This window comes from Macaca fascicularis, chromosome 14 (assembly GCF_037993035.2).
Source record: "Macaca fascicularis isolate 582-1 chromosome 14, T2T-MFA8v1.1".
Taxonomy (NCBI): domain Eukaryota; kingdom Metazoa; phylum Chordata; class Mammalia; order Primates; family Cercopithecidae; genus Macaca; species Macaca fascicularis.
This window is the reverse complement of record NC_088388.1, coordinates 122,877,371-122,895,631: the sequence shown is the minus strand read 5'-3', so window position 1 is coordinate 122,895,631 and position 18,261 is coordinate 122,877,371. Positions and strand designations below refer to the sequence as shown.

The following is an 18,261-nucleotide window of genomic DNA, read 5'->3' as shown; positions in this document are numbered from 1 at the left end:
TTTTACTTTTAGCCAACCAAATAATTCAGCCCTTGGCATATAAATGTGTGTATAAGGTAGTAGGAGAGACTTTGTTCCTTGTTGGCTATTACAGGGATCTGTGACTTCAGCAAAGTGAACAATTCCTAAGAAATTCTGTCTCTGTGCAGGACCAAGGTAAGTGTCCCATGTCCTTTATGACAATTATATCATATCTAATGCAAGGACAGTTGGCGATTAGCAACCATGCTGACGTTTGTGCAACATTTTCTGTTTACCGAGGAGCATCTGCCCAACCATTCTCTCCTCTAGGTTATGTCCTCACTTCTCCTCTTCTATTAATCTTGCCTTATCACCTCTTTATAATCTGGGTCACACAATCTGCAGGAACGATTCCTAATCTAAGTTCAACCAGTTCTGGCAGAGAGCCTTGCTGGAATTTCCATATGACTGTGAAGTGTTTGCTTACCTGAAATTTTTCTGGTTTATGTATTTATTAGTGTTACTTGTCTTCTTGCACACCAGCCTACACATACACCTTTCTTTCTTTCTTTCTTTCTTTCTTTCTTTCTTTCTTTCTTTCTTTCTTTCTTTCTTTCTTCCTTTCTTTCTTTCTTTCTTTTTCTTTCTTTCTTTCTTCCTTCCTTCCTTCCTTCCTTCCTTTCTTTCTTTCTCTCTCTCTCTTTCTTTTTCTTTCTTTCTTTCTCTCTCTCTCCCTTCATCCCTTCCTTCCTTCCTTCCTTCCTTCCTTCCTTCCTTCTCTCTCTCTTTCTTTCTTTTTCTCTTTCTTTCTTTCTTTCTTTCTTTCTTTCTTTCTTTCTTTCTTTCTTTCTTTTCTTTCTTTCTTTCTTTCTTTCTTTCTCTCTTTCTTTCTTTCTTTCTTTCTTTCTTTCTTTCTTTCTTTCTCTCTTTCTCTCTCTCTTTCTTTTTCTTTCTTTCTTTCTTTTTTTTTTTATTTTCGAGATGGAGTCTCGCTGTGTTGCCCAAGCGGGAGTGTAGTGGTGCGATCTCGGCTCACTGCAGCCTCTGCCTCCCGAGTTCAAGTGATTCTGCTGCCTCAGCCTCCCGAGTAGCTAGGATTGCAGATGCTTACCACCACACCCAGCTAATTTTTGTGTTTTTAGTAGAGACAGGGTTTCACCATGTTGGCAAGGCTAGTCTTGAACTCCTGATTTCAGGTGATCCGCTCACCTCAGCCTCCCAAAGTGCTGGCATTACAGGCATGAGCCACCGCGCCTGGCTCCAATTTCTAAGAGATAAAGATACAATCCCAGGTAGAGTATTCATTCTGGACAGAGTATTAAACATAAATTCCTACCTTCTCATCCATCTTAAAGAAATGTTCTCCCAGCACTTTGGGAGGCTGAGGTGACCTGAGGTCAGGAGTTTGAGACCAGCCTCCTGGTCTCACCTCCTGATTTCACCTCCATGGTGAAATCCCGTCTTTACACAAAAATCAGCTGGGCTTGATGGTGCATGTCTTTAATCCCAGCTACTCAGGAGGTTGAGGCAGAAGAATTGCTTGAACCTGGGAGGCAGAGGTTGCAATGAGCCGAGATCGCACGATTGCTCTCCAACCTTGGCAACAGAGCAAAACTGTCTCAAAAAAAAAAAAAAAAAAAAAAAAAAGAAAAGAAAAGAAAGGGAAAGAAATGTTCTCAGGTCACCAGGAGATGGATCAAGAGTCCGTTCAGCTTGCATAGCTCTGCTGTGTTTCTTCCTGGCCTCGTAAGCGCTTGTCCCTTGGGGATGAAAACACTTCAATGCCCCCAACTCCTTCAAAAAAGGCCCAACACTTTAAATCCCTCTCGAAATTTCCAAATCTGAAAACAAACGTTTTAAAACCTAACCAGCACCAAATGTTTAAAACATTTTTATTATTCTTACCAAAGTGAAGGACCTAGGACAAACAAACACCTGTGTCTCTCTTTTCTTCATACAAAGGTAGTGTCTTTTCATCTCCTGATGTTATGTACTTTTCTCTGTTCAACTGCATTTAAAATTATGTGCCACATGAAATGTTGACAAGTGTTTTTAGATAATGAATCTTTACATTGATCATTTTACCTTTGAAACAGGTATCCCACTTCAAAGATTGAAACAATGAAGTTTACATGAAATGACTTGTCCAGTGTTACAGACTGGTCTGCGGTAAAGTCAAACCTTGAAATACACCTACTTTGATACCCAAACCTTTCCATTCATTGCTGAGTAGACTATAAGTTCACCTCAGTCAGCTCATTCAATATTTTTGTTATCAAATAGATATTGGAAGTGCTGAACTCACAAAATTGAGCTGGTTTCTTTCTAGCTGGATTGTTTAGAGCCTTAAATGAATAACTGGCACCTGACAACACACACACTTCTCTGAAATGGCTCCACCAGGGAGCCAGTTCATATTGAAAAGGGTGGACCAACTAGATTCTAGTATTTCTTCTGGGAAAAGTACAGCATTCTCTTTTATTTCTTTATATGCAGGGCTCAAACCACCAAGGGTACCAAGCTTTGGAAAGTTCAAGATTTATACTTGTAGCAACATTCTTCTCAGACATCTTCAGAAGCACCTTTTCCTGCCACGGTAAGGGCATTCTGTGGGGGGTGCGGATCTCATAACTAAGGGGGAAGTAGTTCACTGCTAAGATTCCAGCCAGCCTACTCTTTTGGCAATAGTTGAGGTCCAATAAGACTCTCTTTGTGAACTTTATAGATGAACACCTGGGTTACAAGAGATTGTCCTTCATCAGTGATTCCAATGATGAAGCTTTTGCCTCCCCCACCCTTCTCCAGCTTAGCAGAGGACCAGAGGTGTTATGTGGAGACTCCTACTTCTGCAGTATTATTACCCTGGAGATATTTTTATTCAGCACAATGAGTAGATGCCTTACACCCAACCCCATGCCCACCCTCACTCCAGTTGGAAGTAATAGACATTTTCAATTCTCTGAGGCTGAGGCTTCATCCTCTCCTTGTTTTCAGATACTGTGAGAAATATGTGTAGGTCTTCGAGTAGGAGAAAACTGGGGAAATTGAAAAAGTGATTGAATCTCCCTTCAATCTCTTCTCCTGTTTAACTGTCACAAACTGGCTATCAGAAATTCTCCCCATAAAGTAAACATTTGCTTTTTTTCCTACCAAATTCAGGAGGCAAAGGTTACTGAGTCAGTCAGGAAGTACTTTTTTGTAACTTAAATTCTGGACCAACTTGGAGGAGGCCCAGGGAACTTTAGGGAGACAAGGCAGAGGTATCAAGGTTAGAAACAATGAAAACTATGACTCAGTCTGTTAGCTGCTGTCAACCTCGCTTATGCAGTTTGGTTTTGTTTGGAAGAACAGTGAGGGCCCGTGTTAATGTAATTCACGCTTTCTGTTTTCACAGAAATGCCTAAAGAAGAATGACCGTGGAAAATTATTCTACAGCAACTCAGTTTGTCTTAGCTGGTTTAACACAGCAAGCAGAGATCCAGCTGCCCCTCTTCCTCCTGTTCTTGGGTATCTATTTGGTCACAGTAGTGGGCAACCTGGGCATGGTTCTCCTGATTGCCGTCAGCCCTCTGCTTCACACCCCCATGTACTATTTCCTCAGTAGCTTGTCCTTCGTTGATTTCTGCTATTCCTCTGTCATTACTCCCAAAATGCTGGTGAACTTCCTAGGAAAGAACACAATCCTTTACTCTGAGTGCATGGTCCAGCTCTTTTTCTTTGTGGTCTTTGTGGTGGCTGAGGGTTACCTCCTGACTGCCATGGCGTATGATCGCTACGTTGCCATCTGTAGCCCACTGCTTTATAACGTGATCATGTCCTCATGGGTCTGCTCACCGCTAGTGCTGGCTGCCTTCTTCCTGGGCTTTCTCTCTGCCTTGGCTCATACAAGTGCCATGATGAAACTGTCCTTTTGCAAATCCCACATTATCAACCATTACTTCTGTGATGTTCTTCCCCTCCTCAATCTCTCCTGCTCCAACACATACCTCAATGAGCTTCTGCTTTTTATCATTGCGGGGTTTAACACCTTGGTGCCCACCCTAGCTGTTGCTATCTCCTATGCCTTCATATTCTACAGCATCCTTCACATCCGCTCCTCAGAGGGCCGGTCCAAAGCTTTTGGAACATGCAGCTCTCATCTCATGGCTGTGGGGATCTTCTTTGGGTCCATTACCTTCATGTATTTCAAGCCCCCTTCAAGTAACTCCCTGGACCAGGAGAAGGTGTCCTCTGTATTCTACACCACAGTGATCCCCATGCTGAACCCTTTAATATACAGTCTGAGGAACAAGGATGTGAAGAAAGCATTGAGGAAGGTCTTAGTAGGAAAATGAGTCCTGATTTGGGGGATTTATAGATGGGAGAAATGAATAGTTCCAGTGAACATGCATTCTTTTTTTTCTATTTTTCATGTTATTCTGTTGTAACATACATAATATCTAGATTTTAAAATTACTTTCCCATCTATGATTGATTCAGCCTTCTCAATGAAATAAAATAATTTGTAAAGCAGGTATTGACATTCTTATCTTTTGATAGGAAAACCGAGGTCTAGGTAGTTTTAATTTTTCTTACCAATTGTGATAGAGAAGACATGAAAATTCGGATTTTCTCCAGTGTTAGTCCTCTCTTCCTAATATCTCATGTTTGCTTCTTGAATACTTGCTATGTGGGAGGCACTGAGTTGTCCACTGATGTGAATGCTAAGAGGAATGTTAGCCTGATCCCGGATATCTATTAATTCTTCAGGGAATTAGACAAATACACAAGGGAAAAGAAAAGAAAAGAAAAAGTTAAGAACAAGAATAGCAATTCTAGTCAGCAGGTCTTACTCAAAACGCTTTTCCTATTTTTTTCTACTCAGTATATTAAAAATCTCTTTATTTCCATTTCTTTGTTGTTCCTTATGGACCTGAGTTTTTTTTGTTTGTTTGTTTTTTGTATTTATTTATCTACTTTAACACCACAGTTCTACACTAAGGGACCTCTGACCATGTGTTTTCACTATCTATTGCAATGGAGTTGCCTAATGTTGTAAAACCTTCCTCACAGGGAAGATATAACTCCCACATTCTTCCTACATATACCCTGGGATTTAGAAAAACAAATAACAATCAGTTAAGAGGAAAAAAAAGGCGAGGCTATTTTAGAGAAAAGTAGAATCAAGAAATACAGAAGATTCAAAATTATAATTGGGAAATTCGAAGTAAGTCTTAAGAAAAGTGACACAAAATCCTTTTTGTGCTGGAAAAACCCCTCATCAGCACACTTATTAGGATGTTTTGGTCTTACTACAGAAGGGAAAAGAAGAATCAATGGAGAAGAGAAAAAGAATTTTAGCTGACCAAAATAAAAATACATAAATGGTGATTACAAGTTGATACAAAAAATATTCATATCCCATAGAAAAGTATGCAGAAGTCATTCACTGTGAATATTATATATGCAATGTTCATTTTATATATATATATATAGTAGCTATTAAACTTGGTCAACCACATTAAAAAATTCAAATAAAATAATAAGTCATATGCTTATTTACCTGTGAAATGGTAAATAATATTTTAATCTTAAAGGTGAGGTAAACAAGAATGATAATATATATAAATACCTGTATTAATTTCTGTAAGACAGTTTGATAATATATATTAAATAATATATGCCAAATAATTCCATACAACCTTTTACCAAGTTATTCAACATCTAGGCATGTATACTTAAGAAATAAAAGTAACGTTGTCAAAGGCAGAGCTATAAATATATTGACAATAACAAAATAATGAATTGAGTTAAATGTTCTTCAAAGTTACACGTTTGAGTAAGATTCAGATGTCCAGTAGAATAAATATGGTATAGATATACAGTAGACTAAAGAGCAGCCATTAAAATAATTTTGTGAAATAGTACTGGTAGGGACAATATGCAAATTATATATTAAGAAGACAGGCATGACAAATGATACGATACGTATGACACACTTGAATAAAAAGTCCGTAGTGCTTTAACAGACATTCTTTCTTTTCCTTTCACATTGAAACAAGTATGTAGCATACAAATAAATGAGGATAATGTTTTAGGGGTGTTTTAACATTATTTTTGTGTGTCTGTGTTGAATACAGGGGTTCAAAGGGCTTCATCTTCTACTCCAAGCATTTTAAAGACATTCCTCCACTGCATTTCAATGAATTTTATGTATGTATACACAGAAAATGCACCAAGAGTATAGTTCTTTTAATTGCTAATGATGTTTATATCTGTTTAGTGACTCTCCAGGTAAAGATATAGAATGCTAGCATCACTCCCGGAGGCCCCCTTATGCACTTCCCAAGTCAATACCCATCTTCAAGAAGTACCTACTATATTGACTTGTACAATTGGTCATTTTCTTTTTTTTTTTTTTTGAACTTTATACAAACTTCTCTCATACTCCTTTGTAATCCTTCCCTCAAGTTTTTTCCACCGTTCCCTAGGCAATCATGAATCCACTTTTGTCACTGTACATTAGCTAGCGTTTCCAAGAATTTTGTGTTTATAAGGCCATACATTATGTACTCTTGCTTGATGTCTTTAATTCAGCATAATTATTTTTAGATTCACCATGATTTGCATGCATCATAGCACTACCAACTTTCCTTGACATTTTCCTTTGTTGAGATCAGTTGACCATCTATTTAGGGACCTATTTTGTACCCTATATTCTATTTGTTTATCTTTATTATTTTCATGCATATGCACTGATGGAAATCAACAAGGAAAAGCAAATCTGTTCAAGAGATTGTTCTGATTGACTAGATATCTGTTTCCAAAAGCTGAACCTGATTCAATTCCTCATACCATACACACGCACTAACTAGAAATTGGTTACAGAAGGGAACATAAGACCTATCTTTGTGACTGGGAGGTAGTCAAACATTTCTTACATAGAATACCAAGAAAAATGATAAATGAGACTCCATCAAAATTTTAATTTTTTATTATTAAAAGACATTGTTTTAGAAAAAAAAGAAAGTGCACACACAGCCTGGAAAAAAATAATGTACACACACATACACAAACACAAAACAAATGTGTCCAACAGATGACTTATATCCAACTTTTATAAATAATTCCTACGACCAATTATTAAAAAATGAGTAAAAGAAACTTTACATAAACTGTATACTAAGGCTTACAAATACATTAAGCAATTTCAATATTAATAGTCATCAGGAGAATTCAAATTAAAACCACAAAGAGATACCATTACACACCACTAGAGGGATTAAAATTTAAAAGATTAAAATACTAAGTATTGGAGAGGATTCAGAGAAATGGCATCTCTCAGATATTACACGTTGTAGTGTAAAATGTCAAAACAGTGCAGAAACAAAAATATACTAGAATGTCTATTAAATCTTTATTGATAATAGCAGAAAAATCAAGAAATGTCCATCATCTGATAAACAGAGAAGCAAATTATGGAATGTATGTATAATGGAACACCACTTAGTAATAAAAAGGGATAATCTATTGAGGCATGCAACAAAACAGATGAATATCATTTAATAATATGTCCAGTTCGAGAAACTACAAACACAAGAGTACTCACAATATGAATCAATTTATTTCAAGTGCAAGAATAGGCACTACAAACCTGTGAAGATAAAATTCATAATGGTGATTGTTTCTTTGGAAAAAGTAAGTACTCATACTGGATATAAACACAAAAGGACTTTCTCAGGTGATAGAAATGGCCTGTATCAGAGACTGACATGTTTCTCTAAAGAACCAGATAACAAATATTTTAGAATCCACAGACCATAAGGTTTCCATTGCAACTACTCAACAATTATATTGTAATGAATGAATGTGGCCTTGTACAATACAATTTTATTTATAAATATTAAAATTTGAATTTTATATAATCTTATTTTAATTTTTTTCAGCCATTTAAAAATGTAAAAAGTGATATTAGCTCATAAACAATACTAAACTATGGGCTGGATTTGCCCCATAACCCATATTTTGCACTGCTACTCTTTATCTTGATAAGTGTACTAGTTATTTGAGTGAATATATTTATCAAAACTCATTGAATTATATACTTAATACCTGTTCATTTTGCTATATGTAATTATTCTGAAATGATTATAATATAAAAATAGGAGAATATAGAGGACTTGATGACTTCAAGTGAGCATAATTTTTAAAGAAAATGAGTCATAAATTTAGCCACATTAAAAAACTTCACAATAAAAGGCATCATACAGAAGCTAAAGGCAAGCTACAAATCAGAAAAGGATAATTGAAACACAAAACGATTGATATCCATACTTTAAAAAACCCCACAAATTAATAAGTGAAGGACAAGAAGCCTAATAGAAAACCAGGCAAAGGATATAAGCAGGAATTCACACTGAAAACAGAATGTCCAGTAGCCAATAAACAAATGGAGCAATGTTTAACTTCACAGAATCAGCCAAATATGACCATTTACTACACTACATGTCAAGGACTCATATGGTTTAGCCCTGTGTCCACATCCATGTGTTGACAGAGGGACCTGTAATCCCTAAGTGTCAAGAGAGGGAGGTGACTGGATTATGGGGGCGGTTTCCTCCATGCTGTTCTTGTGATAGTGAGTGAATTCTCACAAGATCTGATGATTTTATAAATGGTAGTTTTTCCTGCTCTGTCTCACACCTCCTGCCATGTAAGATGTGCCTGCTTTCCCTTCTGCCGTGATTGCAAGTTTCCTGAGGCTTCCCCAGTCATGCAGAACTGTGAGTCAATTGTCAATTAAACTTCTTTTCTTTATAAATTACCTAGTCTCCAGCAGTTCCTTATAGCAATGTGAAAACGGACTAATACAGATTCATTTCTGTACTGGTTGTAGTTTTGGTCTCCTTTATCTTTCCTAGTGAGGAGGCCATGAGTAAATTGGGAGACAGGAAGCCCTGGCTCCAGATTCGCTTGTGAAATTGTATTCCTGGATATACTCATTTGTAAAGAAATTACACTACTCTAATTCTTCCTTTCTTATAAAACCGTCATGGGAGTAAGATAAGTAAAATGTGGGAAAACATAAAATTGTAAATCTTTATAAATTTGATACAACATCATTTGTTATGATTCCTCTGACTTGAAAACTATGAAGCCCTTTCTTCTTTAAAGTCTTGGATTTTCTTTTTCCTAAAATGGGTACAGGCAAGTTGTACATGCACTTCTCAGGAAGCTATCAGTTTTATGGCTATAAACCTTAAAGAGAATCTCAACATATTGAGAAATAGTTATTTGTAATGAAATGTCAGACCCAATACATATACACATGCCTTTCTGCATACAGGTTTACAATCTATTTAGGAGTGATAACATCATCCACAAACATTAATCTCTCACAAACATTCACAGTGTCTTTTAACATGGCTGGGAAGAAAACAATACAGTGTTTCTCAAATTGTGGACAAGGCACAGCTGAAGACAGACTTGGGAAAACTCATGTAAAGCATAAACAGAGTTCATTTTCTTAAAGACCTAATTTGGCTTAAAAATGTGATGGTGTAAACCCAGCAATTTTTATGTGAAAATTGTTGATGTACTAGAAGGTTGAATATAAATAAGACACTTAAAAATTGCCACAATTTTAACCTGTATTCTCCTCCTCATTTCATGCCTTTAGCATATTAACTCTTATCTGCCATTTGAGTTACTTTAGTAGAAAAATTTAAGAATTATCAAAAGAGCATAGAACCAGGACTTAGAGGACTTACACTGGAAACCTGGCTCCAGCACAAAACGCCTAAGCCTCTGTCTTCCACAGTTCTATCAGTATAATTGTGTAGGGAATATTTAATATAGATAAGTGCACCCCAGGAGAAGCCTGGCAGGCTGTTCAAAACGCCCCACAGAATGACAGTCACAGCCCTGCTATATTAATTTTAGTCTAGAATCTGCCCTCAGCTCTGCAAGCTTGCACATCTAATTTTGTCTGCAGAGGAAATCATTCTTTTGGGAATGGATTTCACAGTAACCAAGCTCAACCAGCTGATGCACAGGAGCAGATGCTAGTTTTTAAATTACAACAAATGCAGGACATTGGAAGGTATTGTCAGTCTTCTGATTCAGTCAGGTTACATGGGAGATAGATCCACAACCAGAAGGTCAATATATTAATTTAAAGGAGAACTGAGTTTGTCACCGGAACTTGCATAATGCAGTCCGCATGACTCATTCTTTCCCTGTAGAAAGGCCGAGTGTGAAGCCAAATAAGTACAATCCATTAAGTAGGAAAATGGAACAAAGTGAAAAAAATCAGCTATGCTTGAGGAAAATGGAACAAAGTGAAAAAAATCAGCTATGCTCGTCCTCCCCTTCATTTTATTTTAATTACAATTTAAATGGTATTTTAATTTGTTTGTTATTATAGTAGATAAAATAGCATAGTAGAAGATAAACTGTTAATTAGATACATATTTACATTATCATGGAATGACTATTGAGGCATATAGTGTCCTCTTTCTGGGCCTCAATTAAAAACGGTGAATTGATCAAATAAACTTGATGACTATTTTCAGCTCTAAGACGTCCTGTTAATAGGAATAGCTAATATTTACTGAGTGATAGTTCATTCCTTTTTTTTAAACAATTAGGTTTCTTTTAGTTTTCCTTTTTGATGATACAAAATGTCAAGTCATTCTAATAGCTAAATTATTATTCATACTCTTTCCTTAAAATTTGTTCTTAGAAAAGTAGTTTCTGGGTCAATGATAAGAATATTTTATAAACGTTTGCTATATATCACATTTCAGAAAGATTATACCAAATTAAATGTCATCTAGTAGTTATATAAGTAAATGAATACACCCTCACATATATTGATGAAAATTGTACAGGAATATATTATTATGGTTATTTCTGAGGAGTGTGCTATTTGTCTTTATTCTATGCTTGCATGTTTTATATTTGTTTATAATAAATGTATATTCTTATACATAAATGTATATTACTTATATAGTCATTGCTAATTTATATTTTCTATATGAAGCATAATTTTCAAAGCATTTATATATTTAATTTGGATTATGGTCTCCAAACTGTCTACCTAATGCTGCACAATTAGCAAGATTTAGTTATCTAAATGATAAAACTGTCCATCTTGGGCTGAGGCAGCAGGCTGGCTGCATCAGGTAAAAACTGTGTACCTAGCTTGCTGCATTAATTGCCCTGTGGGACCACCCCCCAGGGTACGTGCATGTGCCCTGAGATAGGAAGAACATTGATCTCCTTTGGGTTGCAAGTTTCTTTCAAGTCTCTTGGCAATGCCACCACTGCCTCAGTTTAGTGGTGAAAAAATAAATAAATAAAAATGAGTGGTGGCCAACTGCTGGAGAAATTTCCAGCCCACGCAAGCCTAGCATGGAAGAAACCATGAGAGGCCCTACAGTGGAGAAAAAGAAAATATGCTCTATAGAATATGGGCAAGAGAGACAAGCCTTTACCAGGAGGACAAAATCCGTTTCTCTTTAGGTGTCCCTCCAGGGCCCTGTATTGACGACACATAACACATTATCCAAGGGCAAAGAAGAACTATTTTACAAGGCTCAGTTTCATTATTAAGAGACTGTAAAAAGGATGAATTTAGAAATGAGAGATGAAAGCTCAAAAACAGACAGAGGAAGCATTCAATGGTTCACCGTTAAGCATAATGTTAGCCGACAATCTTAGTAGATGCTTTTTTACAGGTTGAGGACATGCTGCTCTATTCCAAATTTCCTGAGAGTTTTTAATGAGAATGCACACAGGTTTTTCTATTTTGTCTTGTTTATTGGTGAATTACACTGATTGACTTTTGAATGTTAAATGAATCTTACATTTCCATTATTAACCCTAGTTTATAATAATAAATGAAGGAGTGTGTGTGTGTGTGTGTGTGTGTGTGTGTGTGTGTGTGTGTGTGTGTAAAGGGGTCAGCAGGGAAGACTGGTGTATATTTCTTCAGATAAGAGAACTGGGGAAGAAAAACAAGCCAGAGCTCACTCCTAAGCTGAGCATGTGTGGAACAGACCCGGGGAAGTATCACAAAGTCTTTGAAAACTGAATCACAATTTGAAACAGCACCCAGGTCTTAGACTGACCTCTGAGTGGCAAAATCTTATACTAACTTCTGAGCAGTACATTCGAAGGACAAACACAATGCGGCATATTAAAGGCTTTGAAAATTGAACTGACATTGGAAACATTGCCCATGGAAGGCAAGAGGAACTACTTGTCTGATGCTATGGATTGACAATGTGTTAAAACAAACAAACAAGCAAACAAAAATCAATATTCTCCAGAGAATTTTAACAGGATCTAGAGTCTAAATAGCATAATATGAAAAGTGTCTAGAATGAAATCTGAAATTATTTAGCATACAAAAAATCAAGAAAATGTAACCAATTCTCAACAGAAGAGATGATCAACAAATACCAACCCTGAGATTACCCAGACATTCGAATTATCAAAAATATTAAAGCATCTGTTATGACTGTGCTCCGTAAGATATAAATAAACAAATTTAAAGTAAATGAAAGAGTAGAAGTTCTCAGTAGACAAATATAAACTCCAAAAACTAAAGCAGAGAAAACTGAACCTAAAACGAAAGTTAAAAATATATACATTTAGCAAGATACGTAAGAAAAGTGTGATGAAGGGGGGAGAGTACTTTAACAGTATAAGTGTAGAAGTATTCTCTGTGGTTGTAACATTTGAGCATTAAAGACCAGAATGAAGTGAGGGAGTAAGCTAAAAACAATTCTTAAAAATACAAAAAATATTATAATTACCAAGTTTTTGGAGTCCCTACATTAAGTCAGATGAGTATTTTGCTTTTGTGTCATTCAATCTTTACAACAGCAATGAAAGAAAGGCATTGCTATTTCCATGTTGCGATGGAAGAAAACGAGGCTCACAACTCGAGACAGAACATACACATATATACACACACACACACATATATATATGAATTTCTTCTTCTACTTACTAAGATCCCTGCTTATTAAGGTTGCTTAGTAAGCAATGATGACTTAAATTTCTCTTAATGAAGATTTTCTCACCTCAACAACTCATTTTCTTCTGGGCCAAACTTTAAGTAAGTAGGAGAAGGAAGGATTAGACGGAGGGCCTTGATATCCTCAGTTATCTATTGAATGTGTGCATTAGTTCACTTACTACATTTTGGTCTTTGGTGCTCTATTTCCCTGCCTTCCTCTCTATTTTGCGCTTTGCCTAAATGACAGCTTCATAAATGTTTTTTTGAACAAATATGAAAATGATTGCTATAATGTTTCCTCATTTGATAAAAACTCTTTAAAGGACAAGGACTGTGACTATCACTGAAGTTTTTTCTCAAAAGCTAGAAGAAGAATATGCTCTCATTACTCTGGAGATGCTTAATAGGTGAACAAAAACTGACAGATATGAGAAGACTGAAATTCTGTTTCACCAACCACAACAAAAAATCATCTGGGATTCAGACCTACATCAGGTCAACAAATGAGCTGTCACTTCTGTATTGTCCATCCCCAATGGGCCCTTTTTTGTCCTCACGCTCCATGAACCTATCTGACTTTTGCTTTTCGAAAATGCTTTGCCAAAACATATTCCGACACAATGGAGTGATGACATTGTCAAGTCTGATTCAAAACATAGAAAAGTGGGGACTCTGACTCTGCTTGAGATAAAGTTTTTGCATGGTAAATGGCATTTGAACTGGGCGTTGAATGATGGGAATGAGTTTGTCCAGCTGAAGACTTGAAAGAGCACTGCAGGTGGAGAGAATAAAAGGCGCAGAGCTTGAGAAAATTGAGCAGGAAAAAGTGTGCTTCCTTCAAAAGCGTGGATCTGCTCACTACCCTCATATGAGGTCCAAACAAACGTTTTGTCTGATTCAATCTGGCAGATTCCCTGGCTGACCTCAGATTTCTTGACTGACCTCAGATCCTGAAGAGAGTCAAAAGGAAGGGAGACTTGCCTCTGCCTTTCCCTCCTTGGCACCCCCTTTTCTTCCCACAGTCCCCTTCTTTCCCATCACCATCTTCTCACTGCTCTTCTTCCCATCAAATTGTGGTCTGAATTGTAAATAGCACATTTCTTATGTTAAGCTCACTAGGAAGAACAAAGACATATAGGTGGGAGAAAACTGAAGTCAAAGGCTTTGTGTAAACAGAGTATCCAAACCATAAAACAGCAGCTTGGACTTTGCAATGCCCCATGTCGGTGCCGGGGATTACACAGCCAGGCTCACATTTTCTAATACTAAAAAACAACAGAAGCAGTCACCCCTCACAGACTCCTTTTATCCACCCTCTCCACATTCTCTTTCACCTACTGCTTCAGCACCAGACCAAGGCCTGTTTATAGATCTAAGACTAACAGACAGGCTTTATAGGTGACAGAGTGCACTAGTTCCTCGGATTCATCCATAAGAGACCTGCCTTACATTCCATCCAGAAGTTTTTTTATTTTATACAACTTCTTTATGCTTAAGAAGTTGCAGGATACCACCTCCATGTAGCTGAACCTCTTCCATTTTTCTGCAACTTCTACACTATCAAAGGAAGGTTTGTTTAATCAGTGCTGACACTTAATGGGTTAATTAGATAAGCATGCCAGCGGAGATGAAAAAGTGCCAGAGTAAGGAGAAATAGGAGAGATGGAGAAGATGTAAGGGCAGAAAAATTGAAGAGACAAGTGAAGGGAAGGTCTAGAATGTCTTGCCAAGTGGCAAGAGATAATTTTTCCCGGACAGGATAATTTATTAGTTACCTCACCTTAAGTCATTCATTTTATGTCTTCAAGTCTTCACTTTGTCACCTGTAAAAGGGGGCCATGAGAATATCTGTGCTCCTTATTACACAAAAGGCAATACCTTTTTAAGTATTGTGGTGTTATTAGTGTTAAGCTACGGATCCTTTTCTATCACCTCCCAGGAAGGAAAGCTACTGGCTGCAGAACCTTTCTCAGAGAATATTTAACTTCCTTATTTCTCAGACTATAGATCAAAGGATTCAGCATGGGGGTGACCAAGTTATTCAGGATTTGAACAGTTGCATTAAGCCAGGGATTGGGGGTGGGCTGCAGGTAGATGAGAACCACTGGCATAAAGGAGAGGAGGATGGCAGTGAGGTGGGCGCTGCAGGTGGAGAAGGCACGGCGTCGGCCCTCGGCAGAGTGGATCTGCAGGATGGAGAAGACGATGTGACTGTAAGAGGTGAGGACGAGAAGGAAACAGCTGAGGGGCATGAGGCCCACGCTGATGAACCCCACCATCTCCAGGGCGGAGGTATCTGCGCAAGCCAGCTTCAGCATGACTGGGATATCACAGAAATAATGGTCCACCTCATTGGGGCCACAGTAAGGCAATTGGAAGGTGAGAGTGGTCAGAAAGGTGGCCTGAATGCAGCCAAAGAATGAGGTCCCCATGGCTAGGATGACGCACGCTCTGTGGCTCATGATTACGGTGTAGCGTGGAGGATGACAAATGGCAACGAAGCGGTCGTAGGCCATCACCATGTACAGGAAACACTCAGTGCAGCCCAGGAAATGGTAGAAGAATAGCTGGGATGCACAGCCTGCATAGGAGATGGCTCGGCTGTTCCCCGAAAGATAGCACAGCATCTTAGGGGAACTCACAGAAGGGAAAAATATGTCAAAAATAGACAGCTTGCACAGGAAGAAGTACATGGGCATGTGAAGGCGAGTGGAGGAGACAATAGCCAGCAAGATGAGCAGGTTCCCCATAAGAGTGAAGATGTAGAAGGACAAAAACAGAACCAACAGCATAGTCTCCAGACCCTCCGTGTGCGTGATGCCCAGCAGGATGAATTCAGTCACCACGGAGAACTTCCTCATCTTTGTCAGAGCGTTGGACCTCAAAAAAGAACACAGGCCTGCAAAGTATGAATACAGACATCAAATCAGGAAGCTGTGTGACAGATGTGCTGGCTTCATGTTTTAACATTCCACAATCAACCTTCTTGTGTAGGGTCAGATCTACATAAAAATATAAGGATGATAAAAATTCTTGACCGTAGTCTTTAACTTTTGGTTTTGGCCAAGTTGGATTAAGGTCACCACAGCCTCTTTCTCACAGAATACAATTAAAACTTTATATAAAATCACAAAACTTATTTGCCTAAGAACTCTGAAAAGCAAACAGAAGAGGCAGATGGGCAAGAGGAGACAAACCTAGAGGAGAAACCCCTACAAATACGAATTTCTGCTACATTTCTCCTCTAATCTTGTGGTTTTGAACGGAGGGTGGCCAAAGTTACAGAACAGAGTGGAGGCTGCTCAGGATGCTGAAACCCCAATAGATGACCCATGTTTTTCACTAGGAAACCTGATAAAAGAGGCTTCTGTGATCAAAGCATGTGAGGGAATTCCTGCATTGTCTCTCTCTCTAGTTTTAATTCCAGCTGTGTCACAACAGTCTTCGCAATTTTAAAACTATGAGGCAATAGCATGAGAAACAAAAACTTAGAGATAAACTCCACTTTCTGAACAGAGGATGCAAGCATGGAGGAGTGTGTGTGTGTGTGTGGGCGTGTGTTTGTGTGTGTGTGTAAAGGGGTCGACAGGGGAGATTGGTATATATTTCTTTAGATAAGAGAGCTGGAGAAGGAAACAAAGCCAGAGCTCACTCCTAAGCTGTGCATGTGTGGAACAGACCCAAGGAAGTATCACAAAAGCTTTGACCCCTGAGTGACAAAATCTCATACTAACTTCTGAGCAGTACATTCGAAGGACAAACACAATGCGGCATATTAAAGGCTTTGAAAATTGAACTGACATTGGAAACATTGCCCATGGAAGGCAAGAGGAACTACTTGTCTGATGCTATGGATTGACAATGTGTTAAAACGAACAAAGAAACAAACAAGAATCAATATTCTCCAGAGAATTTTAACAGGATCTAGAGTCTAAATAGCATAACATGAAAAGCATTCAGAATGAAATCTGAAATTATTTAGCATACAAAAAAATCAAGAAAATGTAACCAATTCTCAACAGAAGAGATGATCAACAAATACCAACCCTGAGATTACCCAGACTTTAGAATTATCAAAAATATTAAAGTGTCTGTTATGACTGTGCTCCATGAGGTATAAATAAATAAATTTAAAATAAATGGAAGATTAGAAGTTCTCAGTAGACAAATATAAACTATAAAAAATGAAACAGAGAAAACTTTCAGAACTGAAATGTAGAATTGATGCTTAAGAGATTGGAAATATTTAACATCATACTGGGAGTTCTAACCAGTGCGACAAAGGCAGAAATAACTCGAGAGGATACAAAGTAAAAAATTTTTCTATTTACATACAATATGTTTATCTCCATAATAAATCCCGAGGAATCTACAATAAAAGCTTCTAGAACTAATAAGGGAGTTTAGCAAAGTCACTGGATGCAAAGTCAATATACAAAAATGTGATATATTTCCATAGATTAGCAACCAAAAATTGTAAATCAAAAGTAAAATGAATACTATCATTTATAACAGCACCAAAATACACAGTTTTGAGTCTAGTAAAATATGTGCAGGATCAGTATATTGAAAATAAAACATTAATGGAAGCAATCAAATAAGACATATAAAAATGGAGAAATGAACTCTGTTTATGAATTGAAAGACTCAACATTGTTAAGAAATCAATTCTCCCTAACGTGTATCATCAATGCAATCTCCATCTGAATTCCAACAGGTTTTTTTTTTAGATATTAAGAAGATGATTCTAAAGTTTATATGTAAAAAATAATAATTGTAATAAACAAATGCTTTTGGAAAACAACAAAGTTTGAGGGCTCATACTACCAGATTTTAAAACTTACTATAGTGCTATGTTAAATCAAGACCATGTGGTCTTGATGGTATTGATGAAGAGACTTATAGCTCAATAGAACAGAACAGAGATTCTGAGAACAGAACCACACATATGTGGTCAATTAATTCTTGACAAATTGTGCAATGGCAAGTGAATAGAGAAAAATGATCTTTTCAACAAATACCAAATAATTCTGAAACAATTAGCCATTCATACAGTAAAACAAAACAACACAAAAACAAAACTAATGATCACAGACCCATGCCTAACACCTCATATAAAAATACACTTAAATGAATCATACATTTAAATACAAAATCTCAAACTTTAATACCTCTGAACACTCATGCAGCCCACATAGATCATTGTGGAATTTTCTGCAGTATTGTAAAAGAGAATCCAAGTCACATTCTCTGGTTTCCAGAAGAGTGTGGTATCTCAGCCTCAGGAACTG

At 37.3% G+C, this 18,261-nt stretch overlaps 2 protein-coding genes across 2 annotated transcripts; one reads left to right on the top strand and one right to left on the bottom strand.

Annotated features, from left to right (window-relative positions):
• Positions 1 to 3,371: 3,371 nt before the first annotated feature.
• On the top strand, positions 3,372 to 4,975 carry LOC102114898 (olfactory receptor 8D1). The gene has a single exon (XM_015436055.3). It carries the CDS (start codon positions 3,372 to 3,374, stop codon positions 4,293 to 4,295), a length of 924 nt encoding a protein of 307 aa, XP_015291541.3. The 3' UTR covers positions 4,296 to 4,975.
• Positions 4,976 to 14,898: 9,923 nt separating this feature from the next.
• Positions 14,899 to 15,831, bottom strand: LOC135967261 (olfactory receptor 10D1B-like). The gene has a single exon (XM_065529720.1). The coding sequence runs from the start codon at positions 15,829 to 15,831 to the stop codon at positions 14,899 to 14,901; it is 933 nt and encodes a 310-aa protein (XP_065385792.1).
• Positions 15,832 to 18,261: the final 2,430 nt, after the last annotated feature.